Source organism: Sceloporus occidentalis, unplaced genomic scaffold, assembly GCF_023333645.1.
Source record: "Sceloporus occidentalis isolate IW3139 unplaced genomic scaffold, rSceOcc1.0.p SCAF_40, whole genome shotgun sequence".
In the NCBI taxonomy this organism is placed as follows: domain Eukaryota; kingdom Metazoa; phylum Chordata; class Lepidosauria; order Squamata; family Phrynosomatidae; genus Sceloporus; species Sceloporus occidentalis.
The window spans coordinates 6,358,887-6,386,384 of NW_028317020.1; the positions used below are offsets into that span (position 1 = coordinate 6,358,887).

Here is a 27,498-nt window from a genome sequence, read left to right on the forward strand (position 1 = left end):
ATGGAGCTTCCCATTAGCTTCCTATCAGACAGCAGCCGCCCTGCACCTTCCCCAGAGCGGGCAGAGGGCACAGACCTGGGGGACATAGACCTGGATGAAGAGCTGGTGCTTCTGGCCACTCAAGAGGACGGCGATACCGGGCAGAGTGAGGGCCCCACCGAGGAGCCCGGCCTGCTGTCGGTCATCAGGCAGAAGGACAAGGACCTGGTGCTGGCGGCCAGGCTGGGGAAAGCCCTGCTGGAGAGAAACCAGGACATGACCCGGCGCTACGAGGAGATGCAGAGGGAGCTGACGGAGCGCTTGGAGGTTAGAGTCTAACCGCTGTATCACCCAGCGCATGTGGTGCACAACTCCCATCATGCTCAGCCAGCCCCATCTAGAAGTGTAGTGCTGCTCTGCAGCTGGCTGTCCAGCTTATCTGTAACCGTGTATGCAGCTTGCATGCAGATACTTCTTTAATTCAGTACGTGGTGGTGGTGATGATGAGAATCAGAGCTGATCTGTATCCTGAGGCAGGGGTGTGCAGTCATTTTAGGCTCATGTCTTAGGATTTCAGGCATTTTTTGGGCACTATGTATTATTTTGTATTGATGCTTTAGGGGCACTCAGATATGCAGTCTTCTTCATTTCATCTTAAGAAGCCAGTGATTCAAACATCAAATGTATGTCGATGGCAAGTGTAATTTATTTTAAAGCCCCATCACCAATTAGGATTCAGCCCCTAGGCCACGGGTTTTCCCACCCCTGTATGGGGTACAAGCAGCGATGCACCACCTCATTTCTACTTCATTAAGGTTTAGGCTGAAGCAGCCATGCTGGACTATAATTCCTTTAAAGTATCGCTATCTGGCTTGCGTAGACTTTTATATGGGTTTGAAGCTATACGGTTATTTGTTTGATCATTTCGTATTTGTGAATGTTATAATGCTTTATAGAAGCCATGTGCTCCCTTTTGGGAAATTCATTTTTACTGATCAAGCCAGTTTTTCAAATATGATCTTTCCTCTGACTTTCAATGTATATAAAATGCTTTACAGAATTTAGCATATGTCTGATTTGTGATTGTTTTCATTATTAATATGCGATACGAACGCCTAATCTTATCCTATTCCCTACCAAGTGTATTTCGGCTTCCATTGATCAAAATCAAGGGGTTTTAAGCACCGCAGGACAAGAATTGTTAGGAGATAAAACAGTTGATTGGGGATTTGATCTTTGTATACGTATGTTTGTATACTTCAACTGTATACCTCCTGTTTGCGTCAAAAATAAAAGTTAAAAAAAAAACAAAAAACAGTTGATTGGGGATTGTTATCAAAACATAGAGACATAGAGATATGGTGCAAAGCATACGTTTATATATATATATATGGCAATGGAGCCATATTAGGGTCAGGCAGATAATTTATGAACTCTGGAAGGGGACAGCTATATAATAAGACAGTAACAGTAATAACGTATGATTACTATATGTTAAGGGTTTTTTAATGTATATGTTTAACCTCAAGATGCTTTTAAATTTCATGTATTCATAATAATACGATAATGTGGGTTTTCCCAGTACGGTCTCTATTCACGTAATCCACAAAGCAAAGCTTTTTTTGTGAAATATCCTTTGCTGTTTAATGTAGCGTTATCAACCCCCCCCTTAATTCTCTCTTTCAAGTCATGCATGTTCAGCTATTTGAAGAGAAACTGTAGCTGAAAGATCAGGCTCTCCTTTCTGAAAGAGCTTTAGCAAAGTTCACATGCTAACTCATGTAGTTATTTACCAAACTAAACATGATCAAAATATCCTTGGGTGATCACCGGTAGGGACGTGATGGGGGCTTTTGATCCCCCCGCTCTTTGGAATTTAGCCTGGTGAACCCGCAGAGCAATTTGACGGTGTTGGAAAGCAGCCAGGGGTAGTTGCAAGGAGGAAGAATTAGGTGGTCTGAAACAGAAAAGGAAATCATTGAATTTACTGAAACTGAAAAATAAATGCTGGATGGAGGAGGATGTTACGTTGGCCGGATGGAGAAGACATCACATTGACCTTGGCTTTGCGCCCTTGGTGAATGTGTTTGGTTGTTCATGAAAAGACTGGTGCTTATCAACAGGTAGTGCAGTAGGAACTTTCTTCCACTTAAGTACCCAACTCACATGAAGTGAAGAAGCAACCCGAGTCTTTTTATTAATATAGAAAATATATATTTGTATCATTATTATTATGAACTTTTTTGGTCCAGTCTGAAGAGAGATGAGATCAGACCTTCGATTCAGACATAAAGTAGTGAATTTCTTTATAATGTAGCATTGACCTGTATGGCGCATAGTGTCAATATTGCATTATTATTTTTTTGTTGTTTGTTATGATATAAACAAGATTTGGTAGATTTGGTCTAGCTGGCTTATCTAACCTGCCCATACATAATGTAAATCTAGGATACAAAGCAGTCCTGTATGTTTCTTTAAGGTTTGCCCCAGCCATCACTCAACTTGACTGAGAATGCGCTGAGCTGAAATGGCTTAATTCATTTGGCACAGAGATGCTGTTAGATTAAACATAGATCGAACCCTCTAATATGTTAAGCAAATAAACCTTAGCAGATCTGTCCTTTTACTATATCCCCTGAAGGTTAAGGTGCGTTAAAATATCACGTGTTTCCAAAGTTCTCAGATCCTGTGCCTGCTTTTTACAAGTAAGCGTTCTTGGCAGAAGAAGGGTTTGGACATACAGTAGTACGAGGACCTTATCATTTTTGAGCTAGTCATAGTTTAAGGTAAACTGTGATATAACAAGACTAAGGTAAATATATATATATGATATACATATATTTTCCCCATTGTTTGTATTATGTACCAAACCAAATTACATATTATGTAGAATAGAACAAAATATTTTTCTTAGGAGCCCCAACCCTCTGTCTGGTTTATCCAATAAATCCATTTGATTGTAGATGAAGCCCATGTGGGTGATAGTACACAACATATCTTACGAACAGCCACACATAAGATAGACTTCTATAAATATATATTGATGAAACGCAATCAAGGCAGACAATACACATTTCCACATGTATGACAGCCTGCGTTTTTTAGACCGTCACTGGCGTTATTGTCCGCGAAAGCTCTCCTGCCATTTTTAATTTTCTAAAAATAAAAAGATCTTTGTTCTTATAGATATAGGTGTGTTGTTTTTTTCTTTGTTGATCTGACACGTGGAGAGGCACTTAATACGTAACAACGTCTCGTCCCTGCGTGCATGCAGGGATCAAACATGTTTTGCAGGAACTTTTTAACAACTGTTGCCATGGTAATAGACAGTCGTACTAGGCTGCCGGCTCCATGTACCGATCCCTGAAAGAACTGAATTGTTGTTTTTTTTCAAATATGCTCTGCTATAACATAATGCATTTCACACAATCGGTTTGGCTCAACCATGTATCCCATAAGTCATTAGCACTGTAAGGCTGAAGAATGATAAATAATTACTTATTAATAGTCAGTGCTATCAAATGCATACTTTTTTTTCACGGTACATATAGTTATTCTTCCCAGTGAAGTGATTTGCACATAGAACATACCATAAAGTGTAGATATATGTTATACAAAATGTTATGGTATGGAAAATAATTCAGTTGAAGTGAGATCTCAGAAATGGACTAAAAGTATGTTTTTGTTGTTTCCCCAGCACCTTGAACAAGAGAAACATGAACTAAAACGAAGATTTGAGAATCGGGAAGGAGAGTGGGAAGGGCGGGTATCTGAACTGGAGAGTGATGTGAAGCAGCTACAGGAAGAGCTGGAGAAGCAGCAGGTCTGCCTGAGAGAAGCAGACCGAGAAAAATCAACCGCTGTGCAAGAACTTTCCGAACAGAACCAAAAACTCTTGGAGCAGCTCAACACAGTGAGTGGGCAGTCAGTTATAACTGAATGGGTTTAACATGCCAACTCTGGTTAATATGCTGTTTGACTACACCATTGGCAGGCAAGAGGTAGCTATTAGACTATAATCAATTTGGACGAATCCCCAGTCTGTGTCCCTGTCTCCTTTCCTGCAGTTCCTCTTCTTCTCTTGCCCCTTCATGTCCTTCTGCCTACTTTCTTCTTCCGCTTCTCAACATGTCTTATTTCTTCTTCTGCTTCTCCAAGAATCAGGCCTTCCAGCGCACTTCCATGAAAGGACAGAGCCTCTGGGCGTACCCTGTCCCAGTGGTTCTGCCCTTTTGGAGATTCAGGGAGAAAAAGATGTGCAGAAACACTCTCTTTCTCCACGAATCCGTCTTCTGTATTCTAGCCACTCAGAGTACTTCTGCAAAAGGGCAGAGTCACGGGGACGGCCTCTCTCCTGTTCCTCCAGTCAGGGGAGAGGATATGCTGGGAGCCTTCGCGCTTTTGCAGAATGGCACCGGGAGGCCTGGTTCACAGGGAAGTGGACGAACAAAGAAGACATAGGTAGAAGCTGGCGAAGAAAGAAGTACAAGAGGACGCAAAAGAAGAAGCAGAGCTGCGGGAAAGGAGACAGGGACACGGAACCTGTCAGCAGAGGAGGTAGGAAGACGTTGACAGAGCGTGTAAGAGTGGGTGTATGAGAGTGTGAGAGGCCGTGAGCGGGGGGAAAAAAACTAAATACAAATGAAATTCGGAGTTCTCTGCTTTGTTGGAGTCCCTCCTGTTTTTTGTACATTCATACAAATTGACAAAATTGGTAAATTTCCTGAAAATTTAAATTTGTACTAATCTGGATGCAAAAGTCTAGTAGCTAGCTAGCTGGTAATGGGAAAAAAACTACCTGTGGGTTATGGGCAAATGTTAGGAGCCACATAGCCATGTCCCCTAAAATTATATAGCTGCCACTTAAGTTTGTGTGCTGTCTTCCATTGATCTGCATGGATCACTTTTTGGCTCCTAGAAACATCAAAGCCATCTCTTAGAATTATATCTGATTTCTAAATTCTGTATAGATTTTTTTGGTTATGGGAAATACATTTTTACAACAGGTGGATACTGCTCCTGGAAAAAAATCCATATCTGATAGATGGGCCTCCCAGTCAGTGCTTTCACCTCTAAAAGGCAGTGACGTTAAGCTCCATCCAATCCTGCTTTCTGCCCATTTTCCCTTTTGTGTTATCTTTGTCCAGTCTGGTACTTTAAATCCTCTTGTAGTTCCCATGTGTATGGGAAGGAGGATGCTGCCAAGAATGGCTGTACTCCATTAACTGCTGATAAGAAGCATGCTGCTCAATCCTAGTTTAGAGTAAATATTGCGGGTAGAGAATCAGATTAGAGTAAATTAAATAAGCAAATATGCCAGGTAAATTGTCCGGATGGTAGAAATGACTTCGAATTATGTCATAACATCCTACATTCCCAAGGTTTGGAATTTTAGCACATTGTATGACCACTTTGTGTTAAGACATCAGCAGCCTAGATCAGGGGTAACAAACCAATCAATAAGTTTGACTCTAGCTGTTAAGCATACTGCCAGAAATCCTAAAAAAGTCTTAAAAAAACCCTGGCTCATATTCACTGTAACCTAGTGACAAAAGGTAAACTACTTGCTGGCTGTGTGTGTCCACGGATTTCAACGTCCCATAAACATATGAAGAGTAGCAATGGATTGTTTGATGTGTTCTACCCACAAACCATAGGGTATTGATGCCAGAGGACAAAAACTGGTAGCCTGTGATATAGATTGCCTGATTTTGATCTTTGTATCTGGAGAAAGCATGAAAACCAGTTGTCTGTCAGGGTGACTGGCTGGGACTGACTCATGGATGGCAGCTGTAGGATGTTTCAGAATATGCAGGGGATGTGGTTGTTTCTTATCTGCTCAGCACATGGATCAGGTAAGATGGCAGTTGGCAGCCCTGCCAGGGACAGGCTTGTAATGCTCTAAGATAACTAGGACATGTTAAAACAGGACACCCAAGAATCATCCCCTGGATTGAACTAATACGCTGTGCCATCTTACTGCCAAATCTATGTATATAAATAGTCGGAACAGATGCACATATCACATTCATTAAAAAAGGATCAACCCAAAATCCTACAGTTCACAGTTCTGTATATTTAATAAACCAATATGATGTTACTTACTGATAAAATATTCAGGATATAGTTATAAGAATTTCATCGTATATGTATACCAGTGGGAGTAGTGATCATAACCGCTTGTTCCCATTTTTGTGGCTGTTTTAGGAACTTACTCTTAGAAGTGAGTGAGAACGATAATTTTTAAAGGGACGCTCCAACCATATACACCAGCCATTGTGTGTTTTCATTTCTTTGGTTGCTATGGTGATAAGACTACTTTGAAACATTTGCACCAGAATTGCCCTGTATAAATAAACCTTGAGCATATTCAATTCCTTTTCAACACATTCAGTTGACATACACCCAAAGAAGTTAAAGTGTGTTTCGTTCCGTGGCTGGGACACTGGCTTGGAGGCCATAAAGAGTATCTCAGGGAACTTTCCTCTAACTGAGCAAGGTACCGCTAAGTTTTTACACCATGTAAAAATCCTATCACTAAAGATCTCATTGTGCAGTGTACTGCAACTGATGACCAATAATTGTGTAAGAAGTTACCAGAGCATGACATAAAGTATTCTGACTACTTTTGCAAGATATGTTGTATGACATTTAATTTTGATTGTTGCCTTTGAGGTCCTTATTTGGATATTAAAATCAAATTAGTATAATGCAAAATAATGTAACGGCATCTTCTATGTCATACGGTACCAGTTATCACATTTACCAGTGATTTTCTCATTAGATCATTGCTCACATTCTTGTGATGTCATAACGAGTGATTATGACTATTTTCTAAGGTGGCCTGTACTGTTTTCTCTTTCTGCAGCAATGACGCCTGTTGGCTGTAAGAGATGCTGAAATGTTCATCACGGTTGCTAGGCTACTGCATATTATACTGTCACAGTCTAGTGATGTTACCATGGAGATGTGTTTATTATTGCAGTTCTCTTGAGTTTAAGCACAACCTACCTGTGACATCAGAATATTACTCAGACATCACTCACTCTCCAAACATGTATAGTTGATGTAACCTTTTCAGTAATGGGGGTATGTGTGCTATAGCTAGTTTTATATATAACTGTGTTCACATTAACAGCAGGAATAATTCAAATATGTTTCCTGTAAATATAAAAAAAACCACAAGAATAAAAAAATAGTTCTTACACTTGTGACACATGTCACTGCATTTATTTAATTAATTGTTAGTAGTTATAATGTAGGGTAAAATAAGCTTTACTGCAGAGGGATAGGCTTGTTTAGTTGGTTTGTTATTCAGGAATAAACTGCTTAGTGCATAGGGTGATAGAGAAGTTCTTTTCCACGTATCAACACCCTCTATCATACTTGGAAATGGGTTTTACCCAAAGGTCCAAAGTTTGAAAAGGCAGAACATGAGATGTTCCCAAGTATGATAATAGGCTTGCTGTTCTTCTGCCAGCAGTGGCCAGCTAGTTGCCACCTTGGCTTATATTAAAGCTTATAAAACATAAATAAATCAACATCTTATTTATTTTCTGTTGACAAAGGCTTGTCTGTTGTTTGCCACTTATTTTAAAGAGCCGCTAGACTTTCAAAATATACTTGTTTATGTTCTATAAGATATTAGGGAACATTTTGAGTAGCCCATGGACATGTCAGAAAATGGTCTTCATCTTTTAAAGGGGAACAGTCACCATCCTAGTATTAAGCCTAACTGTTCAATAAAACAACCTGTATGTCATGGAAGCCGGGATCTGCTGCAGTCTGTGGCAGGGCACACGTTATTTAATCCATTTCTTGTCCCAAAGTTCTCTCCCTTTTTTCACCCCACCTTTACAAATGCTGCCAAAACCAGTTACCATTCAGCTATTTAAGGGGGAACTTCCACTGGTTTTCTTCTTTCTGTTGGTGGCATAGCTGGTTTGTCAGTAGGTTACCTAGTAATGCATTCTCAGTAGTTATTAGCTAAACCAGAGGAGCAGGAAAATGCATAGATGTCCTTAGTTCCTGGTTTTGTCCGTGTGCACAGCCCAAGGCAAATCCGGTCTTTGCTACACTTGAGCTTCACCTTTCCCAGCGGAACTTCACATGGGCAGTACTAGCTACCCCCTAATGTTGTTATTGTTGCAGAAAATAAAGCCACATTTTGGGGTTCGACCACCATTTGCTGCATATATATGCTGCAGGCTGCATGGCTTGTGACATATTTGGTGCAGCGTTCCGATCTCCAGGAGGCTACCAGGTTGTCAGGAGTAGCTTCATAAGTAGGGTCACGGGTAAGTAGTAATGTGAAACATTAAAATAAGCGATCAATTACTATTTATGGAGGCTTTGATATTAAGTATGGATTACTTACGTAGTTGATGTGGGAAAATGGTGGGAGTTCCCCTTTAACAGTAGTGAGATCATTTACTGGAAAGGAGTAATCATGCAGGACCTGAGAACAGAACATGAAGGTGCAGAGAATGGCCTTTTTTTCCAACAGATGTTAAAAGGCACAATGAATTTACCAGCGATAAGAGAAAACATAACTCATTACAGTTGGATCTCAAGGGCTTCTTATGATATCTTGTATAAGAATAGCAAGTGACGTTGAAAATACAAGAAAATCCAAATACAGGGTACAATTCATGGTATTAACCTCAAACTAGTGACTTATTAATGCAAGCGACGTGGTAACATTTAGACATGGATATAGTATCCATGTCTGCGGACACAAATTACAGACAAAGGATCCCAACTCAATGATGTGGATCATAGGGAGTGAACAGCAACAAATGTGTGGAATTGTGAAAACACTATATACAAAGTAACTAGAGTGTTATTGGCACGCTCTTTTTTTTTCTTTGCATCGCATGCTCTATACCTTCTTGATTGACTTACATTTCATTGATAAGAAAATGGATCCAGCTGTATTCATACAAGAGAAAATGACGTCATCAGGTGGAGTTGATATCTTATCTGGCCAACATGGAAAAAGATGTTAAGTTAGATGTGCTTTCAGGACCTCATAGGTCTCTACTTTTCATTCTTCTCATTACATCTGAAAATCTGAGACCTCTGAGGTCCCGAAAGCGTATGTCATTTGGCTTTCATTGGGCCATCATAGAAAAAAAAAAGATGTTACCAGCAGAAGACTCTAGAATCTTCTTTCACACACAAGTCCTGAAAGCAGGAGAAGCTACCCTGAGCCGCAGAGGCGATAAACTATTTAATCTGATGAAGTCTAATTCTGTGTAGCACGATAAGGATCTCAAACTGTTAAATTACTTTATAATTACTCTGTGGTAATTGCACTATATTAAAGTCCATCAAGATAACAAGTTTAGCACAAAGTGATTAGGGTAATTTTAATAAAAATAATTAACAAGCCTTTACCTGACACACATATTATAACAATGTTCTGAAGTCAGCTATGCTTTCTTGTAATACATTGTAACATCCTTGCGCAATACCTTGAATACAATACAATTATATATGCACTAAAAGGCCCCTCCATGTTAATTAATTGGAATAAACGTCTCTGGATGTTCTCAATGTTTTACTTAGAAATCAACACTGCGGATGGAAATACTAATTCTATTGTCAAATGCATTCTTATTCCATGTGAAATACTGATTTATTGTGAATATCTAACAGAAAGCTGGTAGCGTGAAGGCAGCTTTAAGCCATTTTGTCTCGCTTGCCTTTTAATAGAAATAAATGACCTCTACGATGTTTACTAACGTCAGAACTAATTTAATTAAGTAGCTTTGAAGCTTTGGCTAGTGAGTGCTTCCATTAATCCTCTATCCTTAACAGACAAGGCTGCAATGAAAATCAAGGTAAAAACCTTAACAGCAAAATCGTTGGATGACAACCTTAGCTGAACCTTAATCTTAAACGTTTTGGGTTTTTGAGTCAGAGCTTTCATTCTGGAAGCACTCACCAGTAATGTTCTAGACATATGAAATATGTTAAGGTTCCGGAGCTTTCGCTTATATGTATGGAATGTCGCAGTAACCATCTTCTTCTAAAGTCACATCTTGCAGTTTGCTTTGTTGAGACTCTGCTGTGATCTATTGGGATTTGTGCATAACAAGAAATTATAGTTTCGGGGAAGCCCCATCAAAAACTAAATATATTTGTTTGAGAATTAAATATAATACTGCGTACAGTAATGTAGTTTAGCAATGAAGAAAACTCGGTTTTATTATGTTCCAATAAACGTCATTAATCTGCAGAGCTGCCCACTGCCATCGTAGGCAGTCATGTGATATTATTATTATTATCAGCCACCTTAACACACGTACAACAGTATGGCTGTATGATGCGTTTGGTCATTCTCTTGGCTTTATGTTAAGTTTGTAATTGTTTTATGTTATTGTCAAGTTATGTTCTTTAGATCATGGGCTAAAGCACTGCAAATCTGCCTTTTGAATCAAATACAATAAATTCTCTGATTATGATGTTTAAAATTGACTGGGAGAGAACAGTTGGCTGTAATACTGAAATACAACTGCATAGCGACAGCAGCACAGGGGTACATAGTACATCCCTCACTTCACCTCGCTCAATGCAAGGCAGCCACAGAAAACATGGAGGAGATACTGAGAAGCAGTTGAGGAGCTGTTGCTGGTGAGGAGGTGCTGGGGAACGGCTGCTGGTGGTGGTGCGAAGTAGGTGGTGGTGCAGTACTGGTGGTGATGAGGGGCTGGTAGTGTGGAAGAGGAGATGGTGGTGGTGAGGAAGAGGTGATAGTGAGAATTTGAGGTGGTAAGGAGGTGAAGTGGTTTGGAAATGAACTGTATTTGTTATGGATGTATGTGTGGTAGGATGATTGAGTCCTCATGTCTGATGGAGCCAATATTTGCATTGTAATTTGTAGGGTCTTAGGCACCTGGAAGACAGATAAGAACCACTCAGCTTATCTAGATTACCTGTTTTCCTAATGTAAGGACTCAAATTTTAATCAGCCCTTGGTATCCTATTGGATTCTGGATAAACATGTTAAAATCCCCTTATTATATTAGCTTTATAAAATCCTTATTATATTACCACTGCTGCTGGGGGTCTGTTCGACTTTACCACTTTCTTACATTGCATCTAAGCTTCTAACCCTCTACTTCTTCTAACATTTTCTCCTTTGAAATAAACTTCTCTTCTGTACTTTGTATAATCGATGTATGTATTTAAATATTTTGATATGCATATTAAGATCCCTTAGTCTTTCCTAATATTTTTTAACCTGAAAATAAGTCAACATTCTAGTAGCCATTCACTGAACTGTCTTCAGGGTTTCATTATTATTATGTAATATAATTAACACTTATGTTTTTTACGATCTAACTTACTGATTTGGCTCAGAAAATGTTTGTCCTGATGTGAGGTTCTACTTGCCCAAAAATGTCAGATTAACAGGACTCTATTCTCAACTATTGTTTCCAACCTAACTGGAGTCCATTTGATTCCAGGCCACAGAAATGGAGAGGCAGCTCTCGCTACAGGTGAACATTCTTCAGGAAGAATTCCGTGAGAAAAACCAGTCTACAACCCAGCACATTTCACGGCTGGAAAGTCTCCTGGCTGAGGTGAGCCTGTTCTCACTTGTAATTATGGAAATTTTTGTACCGTACTGAAATAAACAAAAAGCATGAATGGTGGAGCGACTTATGGCATGTCTTTGAGGTCCTTCTTTGCAATGCCATTTCGTTAACTAGAAAACATGAAAGGTCCATAGAGTTGGAACAAAATGTGTTTTCCTGAAACTGAAACTTCAAACAAAATATGGCAATGCTAAATATTTGCATTTGTACTCCTTTATCGTATATACATGAGCACTCAGGTATATCCCAGAGTAAATATTAATTCAGCTCCTGTTTATTGATAGGTATATGCCACTAATACACATACATTCCACTTTTACTGATTAGTTTATCATCAAGTTATCAAACTGTATTTTGTCAATTTATTAATATCTTATTGTCCGTGAAACAGATGATTTATTATGTTTAAGATATTTTCAAACATGATTCTAGTTTTCAATGCTATATATACAGATATATGTGTGTGTTTCTTATCGCTTAGTGTTGCACATAAGTCGTCTGCTACCATGTCCATGCCTGTAGAATTCTGTACCTTCCACTAACCTCCTTCACCCCCCTCCCCTTCAATCAAAGCAGTGTACTGAAGAATTCGAAACCCCTTGTTTATGATGGAAGATGAATTTCACTGCCCCTTACCCAAATACTGCTGGTTGTGGGAAGGTCTTTCTCTGAAGTAACCAGTTTGCCAGAGAGGCTATCAAATATGCCAGTGCGATGTCCCAAAAAAAAAGAGTTTTGTCTAGCTCACTGCAAGGTGATGGACTTGGTCTTGTTCTCGGTTCTGTAGGCTGTTTCATGTCTCACCACCAATAAACTACTGCCAGAGAAACCGTTCATGACTTGTCAGGCTGGACAATAGCTTATGATGAATAAATAGCCAAGCACTGTACTAGCCAGAAACAGTAAAAGAGGCAATGTTTTTCTCCAGACAGGCTTGGGCCTGTACAACAACCTGTATGGCCTTGTTCATCCTCTGTATTGTCTTGAACAGTCTCCTACTGAAAAAAGATGGTAGATGCTGAACAGTATGAAAAATTATTAGATTAACTATTAAATTATCAAGAAATAGAAAGGTATTTGGTGACCACAGTCAACCATCTGATCCATGTCCTTTAGTTTGAAACAAATACCTTTAACTACATACATATTTATGATAGAGACCCCAGAATAACTGTTTTGAAGCTCAAAGGAAGTAGATGCCAAGCTCACTAAAAGTTGAGTTCAAGACAGAGCTTTAATTTGAAGTGATTGTGCCTCTCGGAGATTCCTTGTCACTATTATGGATGACGGCCCCAACAGGATTGTGTGCCTTTTAGACACAACCACTAGCACACAAAGGTTGTCGCTAGTGGATATACCTCAATCCAAAGTACCATTGCTTTGAGACAGGTCAATAATGCTTGTAAATGAGATGTGCAATTTCAGATAATTTCTCAAACAGGAATAATAGAACCGCAGAGAGGTGTCCCCAGAATTGAATACTTAACTCTTTGCAAGGAATGGGGAGATGTAGCGTGGACAGGCAATAAGGAAGTGAGTTATTCCTTAATCTGTATAATGTTCATGGACAGCTTGGGTTTTAGAAGTAGAAGAAGAGAACAAAGATGTTGAAGCTAGCAGGCTTCAGCAATAGGGCACAGGTAACAATCTTAAAAAAAAAGTTTTGTAGTAGAATTCTAAGATAAAAAATGTAGCTAATCATTTGACTGTAAAACAAATGAAACATCAAAGCAATTCTTTAAGGGTCTGGTTTGTTTATTCAGTTTCATCATTCACATTTAACAATGGTGAGCTTCTTTAGGCATGTCATGAAGGCAGACCCTTTCTGTGATAAACAACTGCACTGTTTCTATAGCAGAGGAAGAATAAGAAAATTCTGTAATTTTTAGAAATCAATAAACAGAAACTATATCGGTATTACAAAAGTGTCACATCAACAGTAAATTTACGGAAACCTTGGAAACCGGGTGGGTTTAAGAGATTACGAGTATTCATACCGAGGGAGTGCATAAGCCTTTAGTCTTTGCGTTAGAGTAAAAGCAGCAAGGAAGGACATCAGGCTCACCATTGTTTGATCCTGGATGGTAATCTTTCTGAAAAGATAAGTAGGATACATCTAACTTGTCTGGGACTTTAAAATCACAAATGAATGACCAGAATGTGAGACCATGTTTCTACAGCATATTTAATGGAAAAAAAACTCTCTATCCAGAGAGTCATATCTCTGTTCACATAACGTTTTTGTAGAGATTGGCACAATGGATGATCTATTTACGTTTATACTTCTCTGACAGAATAGCCTTAAACAGCAGTTTCATAAACATGATCCCTCGAAATGTAGTGAGGATCGATGTGAGCATAACTAAGGACAAGCTATAAAGCATATTGATTTTTTCCCCATAAATTAAAAGTTGGCTGTTGCCTTGTAGTCAACAAGAAGCAATAATGCTCACTGGTAAGTTGAGTTATGCTAGGAAAGGTTTTAAAGGCATCTGAAATACATCTCAATCAACCTTCCTGGTGGACATTACTTCACTGTGATTTGTCTGAATGTGGTGATACTGTGTGCTAAAATTAAAGGGACAATCTACTATTCTATGCAGCCTCACCAACAAATACTTAAATATGCATTCTTAACTATAGAAAACCTTTAGGAGAAGCTGCAGCTCCAAAGACCACTGAGTTCTGTGACAATTTTGACCAATTTCTGCCTATGTGTGCGGCTGGGCGGGAGGGGGGGTCTCAGACTCACTGGAGCTCTCACGTGAGCCTGCAATGGAGCTAACTGGCAGTGAGTATAGTGTGTGTACTGAACTGAACTGAACTGAACAAGCCAAGGAGGCTGCAATCACATGCAAATAGTGCAAATATGGGGGAGATTTTCACGAATCACAACATCTGTTTGTAAGGGAGCAAAAACAATAATTTAAAGGGCACACTTAGCTATCATATTCATTCACAAGTGGATATGATGGCTGACTTGTCTCTTTGACAGTATCTCTCTCAACAATCTGCAAGTTCTGGAGATGTTCAGAAAGCTGCACGGACTGTTGAAGACCTGGTATAGTTGTGATATGGCTGGTCCTCCAGCTCTTGACCTTTAGTAACATCTTTGGTATTGTTAGATAGAGGCAAGTATAAAAAACCCTCCCTAGCCAGCTGGGGTCACTTGGCCCTTATTGGTGGCATGTCTACATGCTCGTTGGCTGGATCCTATTTTAGCAAGCTTCACCCAGTGCTACGAACTGAAGTCAGATTAAAACCAACTGTTTGTGAATTATGGATTCTGCAAGGCACCAGAGGCAGGTATTAAAGTGACGCCCTTTTAGAAGTTATAAAAATGGTACTTTAAAATATATGGAATAGAGGATGAACCTTGTGAATCTATAGGTTTGTGTTTTAATAGGTTCTGCCCTATGAGCACATGAATGTATTATTATATGTCTTGTGTCTACTGCATGAAAAGGTTGAGATTGCACCGGACAAGGCTGTTTTGCACCCTGCAGATGTCATATGTTACACATAGGTTTATCTGCAACGAAACAGTTGTGATCGGGATCCGTACTGTATATGTGAGATTAATGAAATAGATTGTCCCTCAGTCACTGCATCCCCCCTTTCGCCTATTTTTACCCATTCAATCCCGTTTTCCTCTCTCTTTCTCTTTTGCCTGATACGGAGCAGCAGATTGTTGAAGTAAGTACCACTTCTATCTGGGTCTGGAGTGCATGATCAGGCCCAACTGTTTCATTCAGTCATTCTTTGTCCGCATGCAGTGTTGGTTACCATCTACTCCATGGTGCGTTAAAAGAAAAAAATATATATTTCGGTGTCTTTCCAGAAAGACTATATGTGTTCAGTGTGAAATTGAACAGTAACAGGCCATAAACCGTGTGTAAAAATATTAAGGAAAGACAATTTTAGCTCACATAACATCATTTCCTTATTATAACATTGCCGCGGGGCTTAAATCTGGTGCAGCTCTGACGTCGAGCTCAAAGACTGACCTCATTTACAGTCATTTATTAGGGAGTGAAAATAAATGATAATGTTTCCTTTAGTCACTATTTCAATAGCTAACCACATTTTGTAATGTGTGGAAATTCACCATTTCCCAACAAGTGTAGGTTACGGTCCTGTGAATTTCATTATCTCACAGATGAGATATTAATACGGCCAAGGATTCTTGGTGGTTAACAGAGTGGTGAGGACATTTAGAAGAGATCTTCTTACAAGCGTCACGCTTTTGGCATTCTTCTTAGCGCGGTCAGTAGTAGATAACGAAAGGTTGCAAGGTGTGTTTTTGATCCACATGGTTTTATTTTAATCGACAGCTTTTATTACCTAGATTAAATAAGTATTATAATTTGTGGTGATGTATTCCATCGTACAGTACAAATAGGGGATTATTCCCTATTCCTGTGCTGCAAGATTTTGGAATGCTTGGCTATAGATTACTTTTAGGTGCTTTAGTACATATGCTCCAACAGTATAAGGAAAGTGTCCTTGGACAGTCAGGCTCGTTAGTGTTTATTTCTAATAGAACTAGCCTGGATGACCAATGACTTGTTGCTCGGAATGTGAGAAACAACTCATTTGGGAGACAAACAGTTTTAATAGAGACAAACTATATAGTTACACATCCCATTGCACCGAGATCTGTACAGCAGACCCTCTGTTCCGAAGCTCTATTTGGATGTATGTCTCATTTGCATAATAATGATCATGGATTGTCTTGGCAACGCGGTCAGATTTTGCTGATTCGAAAAGCTATTTGTGTGACACTCTTGTTGTTGTTGTTTTTGCTGGCAGTGCAACACTGTACATATGACTAAGTTTAAATACGTCTGTGCCTGATTAAAATCCAAATTGCACAAGACCCAGAACTGGGCAGAGAAAGTTGTTTCAGATGAAGGTAAAGAGTTAACTGTGGGATGTAGTTTATCTTGTGGCATTCCTTTGCACTCCTACACCTCCTGCTTGTTCCTGGTCCCAGGTTGCAGGCAAATCACATTCTTTTTTAGCTCACCCCCCCCTTGTAGGGATCTCCCAGATTCCAGGCACATTACTCGCCGTTATTTCATGCTGGGTATAAATTCCCTGGTTCAGGTTCTTTCTCCTTTCTCCGTTTATCTGACCTCTGCCTTCTGACTTTCAGATTAAAATGCTTTCAGATCGGAAACGGGAGCTGGAAGAGAAGCTGAGCACCATATTAGAGGAGAACGAGCACCTTCAGGGATTAGTGGAGGATCTGCAAGACCGAGAAATAATTCTTAGCCGACAGAGTTGTGCGAAGGAGCTACAGGTATTCATATCTCAGGAGCGATAAGCCAAGTGTAAGACGAGAGGGGCCCTAGGTAGTGGTGGGGCGGTTTATCAACCTTCTCTCATGCTCTAAAAATGCATAGTCACGATGTGAACATATGCGACTAAATAAAAATGACATCTTGTTGAGCAATTTATAAGGGATTATGTGAGGATTTTATTTAAGATCTGAAAGAAGAATATGCGTCCTCTTCACCTGTTGGTAAACGACAACTCCCATATTCCTTCATCTGAAGATTCAATACTTGTAGTATTTGTATTCTAGGATTCGGATTTTGTATATATGGGAATGTTATTGTGGTGGAACTTGTCCCAGTATAGGTAACTATAAAGGTGGGATAACAAGAGACGGAAGGGATGCTTGGACTGGGACTTTATATGCGTAAAGGGGTAGCATGGGGTTTTGTGCCTTTGCTAAGTCCTAGGGAAGCACCTCGCCTAGAGGTATCGCTCTTTTTTCGTATGTTCTAAGTATTTAGGGCAGGAATAGGCAATACTGGCACTTGTCATGGACAACAGCTCCTATTATATTCAACTAATAAAGGTGTACCGACCAACAGAAGATTTCCAGGGGTCAGGGCTCTATGTCCCCATTATTATTATTATTATTTATGACTAAATGAAATTAAAACCACAGTTCTTCTGTGCTAAAGAAGGACATATCCACAGGTCAGCACAGATCTCTCACTTCGTGTAAACGTTGAACAGTGGAACGTACTGTTTCTGTTTTGTTGGCAGCTGGGAGAGAGCCAGCTTGAGTTAGAAGAGCTGAAGCATTCATACCGGCAGCTGCAGGTGAAAATGGAGGAGCTGAGAGACGAGAAGAGCCTCCAACATCTGAACAGCACAAGCACCTCTCTGCTGTCTGAGATCGAGCAGAGTATAGAGGCTGAGGAGCAGGAACAGGAAAGAGAACAGGTAAATACCATCTCCTCTGTGCGACGGCTCCAGCAGTGGGGATCTGATACTTTAATACTCCCAAACCTATCTCATACCAGGAATGTTTGTTCTGTTGTGAGCTGCTCACCGTCACATTATTTTGGTACCTTAATTAATATAGATACAAAGATCAGGATGGTAACAGTAGATATTGATAATTGGTATATTAATGATAAATAAGTTTATTACTCTTATTGATGGACTACATTTGTGTTTTAGTGTTGGTTCGACTGCCACTTAACAGGTTAAGCCACTAATGTGCTTTCGGTTGATTAGTTTTTTCTAAATTCTCGGATGGCTGTTAATATTCTTATTTCCAGCTCCTAATCGCTAATTTGTTGTTTGTATACTAGTTGCGGTTGCAGCTCTGGGAAGCACATTGTCAGGTCCGATCTCTGTGCTGCCAACTCAGAGGTAACGACAGTGCAGATTCAGCAGTTTCTACCGACTCCTCCATGGATGAATCTTCGGAAACCTCATCTGCCAAAGACGTGCCAGCTGGGAGCCTCCGTACAGCCCTGACTGAATTGAAGAGCCTTATACTGAGTGTCCTGGACACCTGTGAATCCGCGGTACATGTTATCTCATGCTTGTCCTGTACTCATCCTGTTTGGCATTGCCAAGTGTACAGTGTTACATAGTATGCAAATTTGGCTTTATAAATCCTTTACATTTACCGTATTTGCTTGATTATAAGACAAGTTTTTTCAGAGCAAATGCTCTGAAAAATACCCCTCGTCTTTTAATCGAGGTAGTCTTCTAATCAGACCTCAAATGAGGTCTGACTATAAGACTAAGATCCAGATCCCCCGCAGCGCTGCAGGGAACCTGGATCCTCCTGTCTGGTTACCTCAGCTGCTGCTGGCACTTCCACCAGGGCTTCTATCAGAGACCGCAGGTGAAAGCGCCGGCAGCAGCGGAGGTTGTCTACGCACATTGCACATACCTTCCCCGGCTGCCAGAGAGGAGAATTCTCTTCTCTGCCAGCCGGTGAACGTCCGCTTGATGAACGCAGACAACCCCTGCTACTGCTTGTACTTCCACCGTAGCTTCTATGATGCAGCACGGGCGTCAGATGATCCTCCGGTGCTCATAGAACACCCGCTGCCCCCACCAGACACAAGGGAGTCAGAAGCACTGGTAAGTTGGGGTGGGAGGGTCATTTCTGGTTAAAAGACATTTCTGGAGGCAGAGTGGCATAAAGGGGGTATAAGGGATTTCTGGAGGCAGAGTGGCATATAGGAGGGTATAAGGCATATCAGGGAGGCAGAGTGGCAAGCCTGGGGGCAGATGTGCATAACTGGGGAGCAGGTTGGTAAATAAAAGGAAATAAAAACAAAAAAATGTTTTTTTCTCAATCATAGCTTTTATTAAATATGAAAAAATAGTTTTCATGAATTAATATTTACTGGTAAAACTTTTTTCCTATAGGGTCGTCTTATAGTCAGGCTTTTTCTTTTTTTCCTAAATTAATACTCAGATTTACTCACTTTACCCACTTCTGTACCCTATTATGTTTGTCAGCGACCTGCTAATAATCATAGGACACTTTTGGTTCCATACGACTGAAGTGACACCTTGTCTGTGTTGGTCTTTCCAGAGCTCAAGAAAATCTGAGGATGATGGTTTAGAGGAACAGATCAAACGGACTAGTGAAGACTCCAGAGCTCTGCGGGAACTCTTGCAAGGTGAACAATTGAGAATGAAGCAAACCTTCAACGAGTTGCAGCAACTTCACGAACAGGTAAAACACATATCATTAAGTGCAGGAGTAACATGGCTTTCCATTATTAACTGATACAGACCATTGATTATGATATTACTGTTCCAGATAACACATGCCAAATGCAGTTTCAGTTAATCTCATCAATATTTAATATGCGATTTACAAAAATAAAGACCTTTTCAACAGAATTTCAAATGTAATTTGGGAGCTGTTTGTTTTAAAATATTGACATAGCTCTTTGGTGTTCTATTGGCCAGTAACAGAGCTCCGTGATACAACCATATCATGGTGACTTGTCGCAGTCATTTTTATAAAAGGAACATTTTCTAGCAGTTTCATGGGTGCCGTGTCCTGAAAAAGGAATATGCTGGATATGTTTGCTGCTTTTGTAGTTGTAAAAGAAAGTTGCAACTGTTTAAAAGTTGTTTAGTATTGTGTGTTTGTTGCAAAATAATGGTTTAATTCTTAATCACTAGTTTATTTTGCCCAAAGAAAACCGTGACATTAGGAATAAATGTGCAAAGAGGGCATTGGCATTAAATAAATGCTGCAAACTAGTGTGCCAGTCACATTGAAGAAAGTATCATTTGATGAAAAACCTGTAAACTGAGAAAATGCTTTTAAATGTTCACACATAGCTACTGTTCACCGGCAGCAGTGATGGCACCGTGAAGGGGAAGTTATTTATTATTGCATGGAATATATTGCTTGGAAATTTAATTTCTTTCAAAACCATTTAAAAATCAACCAATGATAGATGTCTTTATGGATATATATGGCTATAAAATATAACTAATCTTGTCTGTGTTACCAAATGGAATGATTTGCTTTTTACTTCCCAGGTGAAGCTGCTGAGTGTTGAGATGACTGCGCTGAAGAAAGAGCGAGATCATCTGCTGATGCAGACCCAAAATACTGAAACACATGAGCAGTTACTGAAGGCAATCAGGGACCGGGATGAAGCTATAGCAAAGTAATGCTCGTATCCTCTGCTACCCCTCCATATAGCCAGTGGGGTTTATTTACTAAAGTGTTACTTTGCAGGAACATTGCAGCTTCACCGTAGCAATTTCACTCCTCATTATGAAGGTCCAACTCTAATAAGCAGAACTGTAGCTAGGACTTCTAGTGCCTGGAGCAGGGTTCTAGGTCATCGCTGACATCACATGCATTCCTGAAAGTGGAAGGGGGTGCAGGGGTGTTTTCAGCAGGAGGCTCCATCACACCTCCTCCTTGTACCACCTAGAACAGCTGTCCCTCTTACCCCATGAAAGTTATGGCCCTGAGAATGAGCTTCTCCTCTAGAAAGATCTTTGCTGAGCCTTTATAATGTGTTGTTAAATTAGTGACATTTCTTGAAAGTAATTTCCCTGGTCATACCTTACAATGTGCAGGGTTAAATGGTTAGTCATTTATGATACATAATGATGTCAGTAAAAACAAATCTTTCTCAACTGTAATCTCCTACTTTGAGGATAAACCCAGCAGTTCCTTAAGCACAGTAGCCTCTTAGAAGGACCCAAGGGCTGTTGTGTGTCTGGAAGTGAAGGTTTTAGTTCTAAAGCATTGAGTTTCTCATAGAAACATCGTGTTTTGCTATGTGAAAGAGAAAGAAAGGCTCCAGCAGAATGTAGAATAAAAGAAAAGAAGACAAAATTATAGGTTACTCTTTCTGCTATCTTTTGAGGACCAGCTACTTAGGGGATAAGTACCAGACAAAGTTAAGATGACCATCTACCTATCTTCTACATAGTGGGACACTCTCTGCATTAAAAAGGAATATGTTTCTGTTAGAAGTAAATTTCTGTAGTGTAGTTGGGCTGCAATCTTCTCTCCAGTGGCAGTTGCATATTTAAATTTTATCGCTAGTATCACATTAAAAATAGTTTTCAAAAATACTGCAGAGTTTCTAGCCTTTACAATATATCCAGGCAGCTAAATATTTGTCATGTGTATGTGTTCTGAGTCTCTTATCTTAGTTCCATCTCCTAGACAAATACCCTGACTCCTTATAATACTGCTCGTGGTTTACAACTTATAGAACGGCTTAATATTTCAGCTGGCTAATAAAGGTCTGTGAAGGAATGGACTATATTAGCATCACCATAAAGAATCAGCTCAGTGTGGTGTTTGAGCATGGAACACCACCCAAAACATCACATGACTGACAACAATGGCTGACCTTAGGTCTGCAAATAAAGAAGCTTTATTGGAACAATTTTCTTCAGTTCTACAATGCTATATTACTATATATAGCACCATATTTAAAAATCTGCTTGCTACTGTGGCAACTAGTACAGTACACAAAAGTTATAGAGACAACTTTCTACCCGCTGGTCTATCGGGAGATGAGCTGGCTAGCATGGTGGTAGAAAGTGGTGGTAGAGTCCTGCTGGCAAGCAGGTATCAGGGATTGTAGCTTCACATTGCCCCTCTCTAACAACAAAAAAACAAGGGAGCACAAATTTATCTTTACTTTTAAATAATATACTTTGTAATAATCTAACCATGGTATCGCTAGATATGTGCCAACACAACTTAGCAATGTAAATCATTGTTTGTTGGCATGCAGACTATGACAGCAAAGGATGGTTTAGGGGGCAAGGGTTCTACATAACTGACTTTCAGATCTCTTTGTCTATGACTGATATGCGATCTCTGATTTTCAGGAAGAACGCAATGGAATTGGAGTTGGCAAAATGTAGAGTTGATTTGATGTCACTGAACACTCAGCTGTTAGATGCCATCCAGCAAAAACTAAATTTGTCGCAGCAGCTGGAGGCATGGCAGGTAAACGAAATTGCTAAATATATTGTATAATCATGTGATGCACAAAGGTTTTGTGTATTTAAATAAGTATTTTACTGATGTGATAATTAGCAATATACAGCACTTCTGTACTTTAATAATTTTGGCTTTACAGCCAGGGCCGGCCCTACAATGGAGCCGACTGGGGCAATTCAGAAGGGGCGGCACTTTGCCGCCCCAAGCAGTTTTTTTTTTGTTTTTTTTTAAGCGGAGGAGAGAGAGAGGGGCACCGAGTGGTTTTCGCTTACCCGCTCGGCGCCCCTCTCTCTCTCCTCTGCGGCGAGTTTCCCTGTTCGGTCTCTGTGCCGGCTTGTAATGCAGAGCGCCGGAAGTGACGTGAATTTCCGGCGCTCAGCATTACAAGCCGGCACCGTGGCAGCACAGGGAGACTCGCCGCAGGACTGTTTAAGGGTAAGTACCGGGGGGGTAGATAATGCCGCCCCCCCCGGCATTTTAAACTTCGCCCCAGGCGGCGTTAAGTCTTCGGCCGGCCCTGTTTACAGCACCTGCACTGAGTGAAGCAATTTTGACAAAACATATAGGGCAGGGGCGTCCAACCTGCGGCCCTCCAGCTGCTGCAGAACTACATCTCCCACGATGCTCTTTCAGCTAAGGGGCTGGCTGAGGAGTATGGGAGATGTAGTCCTGCAGCAGCTGGAGGCCCTCAGGTTGGATGCCCCTAATATAGGGGATCTTAATTAGATCCTCTGCCAACTAAAAGCCAAAACAAGGATTCCTCAGTGCTAATGTTAAGAGTATTTCTTGCATGCACACTAACAGCCGAGTGCCTGCAGTCAACCAGGACAAGCATCATGTATCTCAGATAAACCTTGTTTTCTGTAAATTCAAGCAACAAATTCAAAAAAATTCAGAGTTGAATTGCTTTTTAGCCACATGTTGTCAAGCCTTTAAAAGTAGTGTGGCTACTATCCTTGGGGCACTTTTAAATCAATGATCTGTTATCTGTATTACATAGTGTCAACCTTTGTAATTGCACGTGTCATTTAATAAATAAATAGGAACCGGGAATGGCAGGATGGTAGATTTAACCTATACAGTGCGACAGCCAGCTTTCCAAATGCATATATGACCATGCAAAATACCGGTAATTTAGCTAGTAAAACTATTAATAAGGTGTTCGCTGTGCAATCTGTAAGGGTCTGTAAATGTAAAATCACCTGTATATGGCCTTTATTGAAATGGATGTCATATCTACTCTGTTCATAGTTTTGATTTACTGCTTTTAAAGCGGACTACCTACCCCCAAAAAATTATACCTTATTAAGTAAAGTACGTATGTTATTTTCAATAGCCTTATACTGTTTTGATAACATTGTTCTACTTGATCCAAAGGCTATTTTCAGGGACGCTATTCTGGAGGCCAAATGGTCTCTTTAAAATTCTATGTATGAAAATACTCCATACCAACGTGGAAGTTCTTCGAATCATGACTCTCTTGTGCAACATCATTTTCCAACCGAGTCTTTATTTTTTTTCTCTGGACTGTAGTTTGCTTCCTCAGGGCTTTTTACTATCTGGCTCCTTTGGTTTCTGATCTAATGGCCTTTCACAGTTCCTGTACCGACAACTTTAGTTATACACCCCTCCTGCCTTAGAGGTGAGATCTTGTCCCTGTTTAGAGCTTCCTAGCTCTTCCATCACATCCGATTTTCATTCCACCCACTAAAGAAAGCCTTTCAGCCACCAATTCATTATTCACAGTAACTCATGTCATTTTCATAGTGTCGTGAAAAGCCAGCTATCCATCATAATTAAATTCCCATTCTACGTTACGCTATTCAGTTGCATGGATGTAGAGTTTTGTTGTCATGTCTTGGTTTTAGGTTAATACTATTATATCCATACCAGTATCACTTTATTGACCAGTATCATAATGGAAATAATGTTTAAAAAAAATCTGAATGTGAATTCTCGTTGCCAAGTATGACACACATGTGGCTCCTGTTGTTGTGCCATTCCTCTTGATTTTTCAGACTTCACTATTTTACGCTATGTCCCCTCTGTACACAGATAGTTTGCAGCAGATGCTTTTAATGCCATGCATTCCAGTTCAGACTGGAGAAAAGTCCATTAGCACAAGGAAAGTAAGGTTTGCCAGCTCCATGTTTATGTTTCTGTCCAACATATGAAACCAAATTCATGGAGGCCTGAAACAAATGAATATCTAATTTGTATCTTTAAGATACTCCGATGAGAGAAGAAGGTTGTGTCCATCTAAACATTTTACTTGCAGATCTGGTTCTTTACACTGTATGGGATTCTCACAATCACTTCTCAGATGAAGCTTGTACCTTCTCTAGTTGGTGATTAAAACATTGGCAGACTTTTCTGCCCAGTCACTGGCAGGAGTAGTTCCAGAAGACTAGATGCTGGCAATTGTAAATATCACTTCACAAAAAATGATAGCAGGGAACACTCGGCAATCTACAGACCAGTAAGTCTTCCATCAGTAGTTGGGAAATTCATGCTGAAGGAAAAGATTGTTAAATATCTGGATGTAAATGGTTCGCAAGATCAGAAACAACATGGGTTTACTGCAGGGAGATCTTGCCAAGATAATTTATTTTATGACAGAGTAACTAAAATAATAGAACAGGGAGGAACAGTTGATATAGCCTATCTAGATTTCACTAAGGCATTTGACGTAATCCTTTATAGAAAAAATAAATTGCTTTGTTTTGGATGATAAAATAGTTGAATGGAAAAGGCATGACAAGTAGTTTGTAGTTAATGATGTATATTAACTAGTGGGGTACCTCAAGGATCTGTATTGGGACCCATATATGTTTTATATTAGCAACAACATTTAAAATAATAATAACTTGCTTTGCTTCTTTAAGATGTACTATTATGTCCTATAAAATAGGCCCTAGATGACGTAGGACATAATAGTATGTCCAATGGTTTTTGCACCGGTTGGGATGTTAGACAGCCTGGGGTCTCCCCTGTCTGCAGTAGCCAGCATTGCTAGCTTCCTGCTGACTGATCCAGTGTAGTGTTCGATGTGCCAGATACACCGAAATAATTGAGAATGTCTGAACAGAAATCTGGCCATTCTCTGCTGGCAGTGTCAGTCCTAACACTGCTGGAAGCAATATTAAATGTAAAAATGTTCCCAAATGTCCCAGACCCTCCTGAAATATCGAAAGAGCTCTCCTTTCAGGCTGATCACAGGTACTGCAATCAGCAATGCTGGACATTGGCACCCTGCTGAAAATATACGTGTGCTCTCTCTCTCTTGAAAAAGTATTTAAAATAATATTAAATAAAATAAAAAATAATGACTCCAGGGATGTCATAAGGGCTACCCCATCCATTTTCAGCAGAGATCTTGGAGGTCTTAAAACAGTATATAAATAAATGGAGAAACATTTTTTTTTAACAATGTATTTAAAAAATATAAATGTAAAATTAAGTGCCCAAACATCTTGTCTCCGTCTCACTAGAAACAAACATAAAAAAAAGTATTGCCCCAATCCAAAGTGGTAGGAGAAAGTCCTATCTGTCCTTGCTAAAAATGGCAAAAACAGCTCATGTCACTTGGAAGGTAAAACCCCTGTCACAAAAGGGTTAAGCAGCATGTTTGATCAATGCTGTGATAAGGCTTGGGAGAAAACAGGGCGTCCAGCTACCTGGGATTAGCCCACCTTAACAATAATTAGGTAGGTTTAGCTTTATTGGTCAGACAGATCCAGTATAGATACGTATGTACCTTGTAGGATGGGTGGAACACTTTACTACATCCTTAGAAAGTGCTCTTGAACTAACAGTAAGGCTAAATGTATTAAATGTAACCTCTTACGTAGCAAATATATTTAGCTTAATATAGGTTCCACTGCTAAAAAGCAGCCCAGTTTACGTTTAGCAGCGTCCTCCATGTAGAGTAGCACCACACAAGCATAGGTTTCTAGGTTTGCGAGGGCCGCTTAATACCCAATTCTATTCAAATTTTTATGTCTTTGTTCAGCCCTTTTATTAACTGTTTAAGAGAATTATACATTTTTTCCCTGTTCTTATTGTTGCACTGCTCTTGTATATTAGAATATCTGGCCCCCGGGATCTCTTATAACTATAAGGCATCCTGAAGAATTTTTACATGTTGCCGACTACCACCTTTAGTGCCAGCCTGCAGAATGTATAAACCAACAGGAGGATATTGATTACCTAATGTAATGCACTTTACAGATGGTGACCACCAAAACAAAGCCTATTTGCCAACACTACTTGGGGTGGGCTGTGAATGCTCCATTTATCGTTATTTATAAAAACTTGCCCCTTTGTGTTTTGAACAGGATGACATGCACAGAGTCATTGACCAGCAATTGATGGACAAACACCAGAAGGAATGGAACCAATCTGTATATTCCTTCTCCACTGGCCACCAGGTCAAACACTGCAGCAAAGTTACTACGGAGCGGCCAGGAGAGGAGCCCATTGGGACAGAAGGAAGGAGACTCTTCTCGTTTCTAAAGAAAGCAAAGTGTTAGTGTTCAATGTCTCCTCTCAAAGTGAAATTGATTTAGAAATTATATAATGAAAACAATGACGAGTGTTGAAAGACAGCTGAATACTAAAGAAATTATCTTCAACAGGGACGCGCACCAGTAAAGACTGATGCCAACTGGAGCATCATCATCATCATCACTACACAAAGCCATTTGTAGGGGAGGTCATGGTTTAGCTGTAACTCTAAAGGCCAGGAGAAAACGGGCCTCTGGATAAGGCAGTTTACAGAAAAGTGTTCATGCTTCACAACACTGTGGGGGAAATCCTAGCGGTATCTTATCTTGTGTTCAACACACGGGTTAAATCATATCAGAGGGATAATCAAAACATTGTCGTGACACGTTCCGTCCTCGAACATTTATTTTGCATTAGAAGAAAGCATTAAGCAGTCTTTAACCATCAAACATGTTTTTGCACTTTTAGAGCACCCCATTTCACTCCACGGTTTGTTTCATTACTCGCTCTAGTTAATGGCTGCAGGATTTGCAGTTGTAGAAAAGTTTCTTTCCTTGCAAGGAACAGACTCCCTACCTCTGGTCTTCCAGACAGAGCACAGCACAGAGGAACCGTCACACCCCGTTCCTTATA

General features: G+C 40.0%; 1 protein-coding gene across 1 annotated transcript; it reads left to right on the plus strand.

Moving 5' to 3' along the window:
- Positions 1 to 26,891, plus strand: BICDL1 (BICD family like cargo adaptor 1). The gene is made up of 10 exons (XM_089489673.1): positions 1 to 306; positions 3,677 to 3,892; positions 11,454 to 11,570; positions 16,744 to 16,890; positions 17,649 to 17,828; positions 18,203 to 18,421; positions 19,450 to 19,593; positions 20,418 to 20,548; positions 22,245 to 22,365; positions 26,697 to 26,891. Exons 1-10 carry the CDS (start codon positions 1 to 3, stop codon positions 26,889 to 26,891), a joined length of 1,776 nt encoding a protein of 591 aa, XP_089345799.1.
- The last annotated feature ends 607 nt before the right edge of the window (positions 26,892 to 27,498 follow it).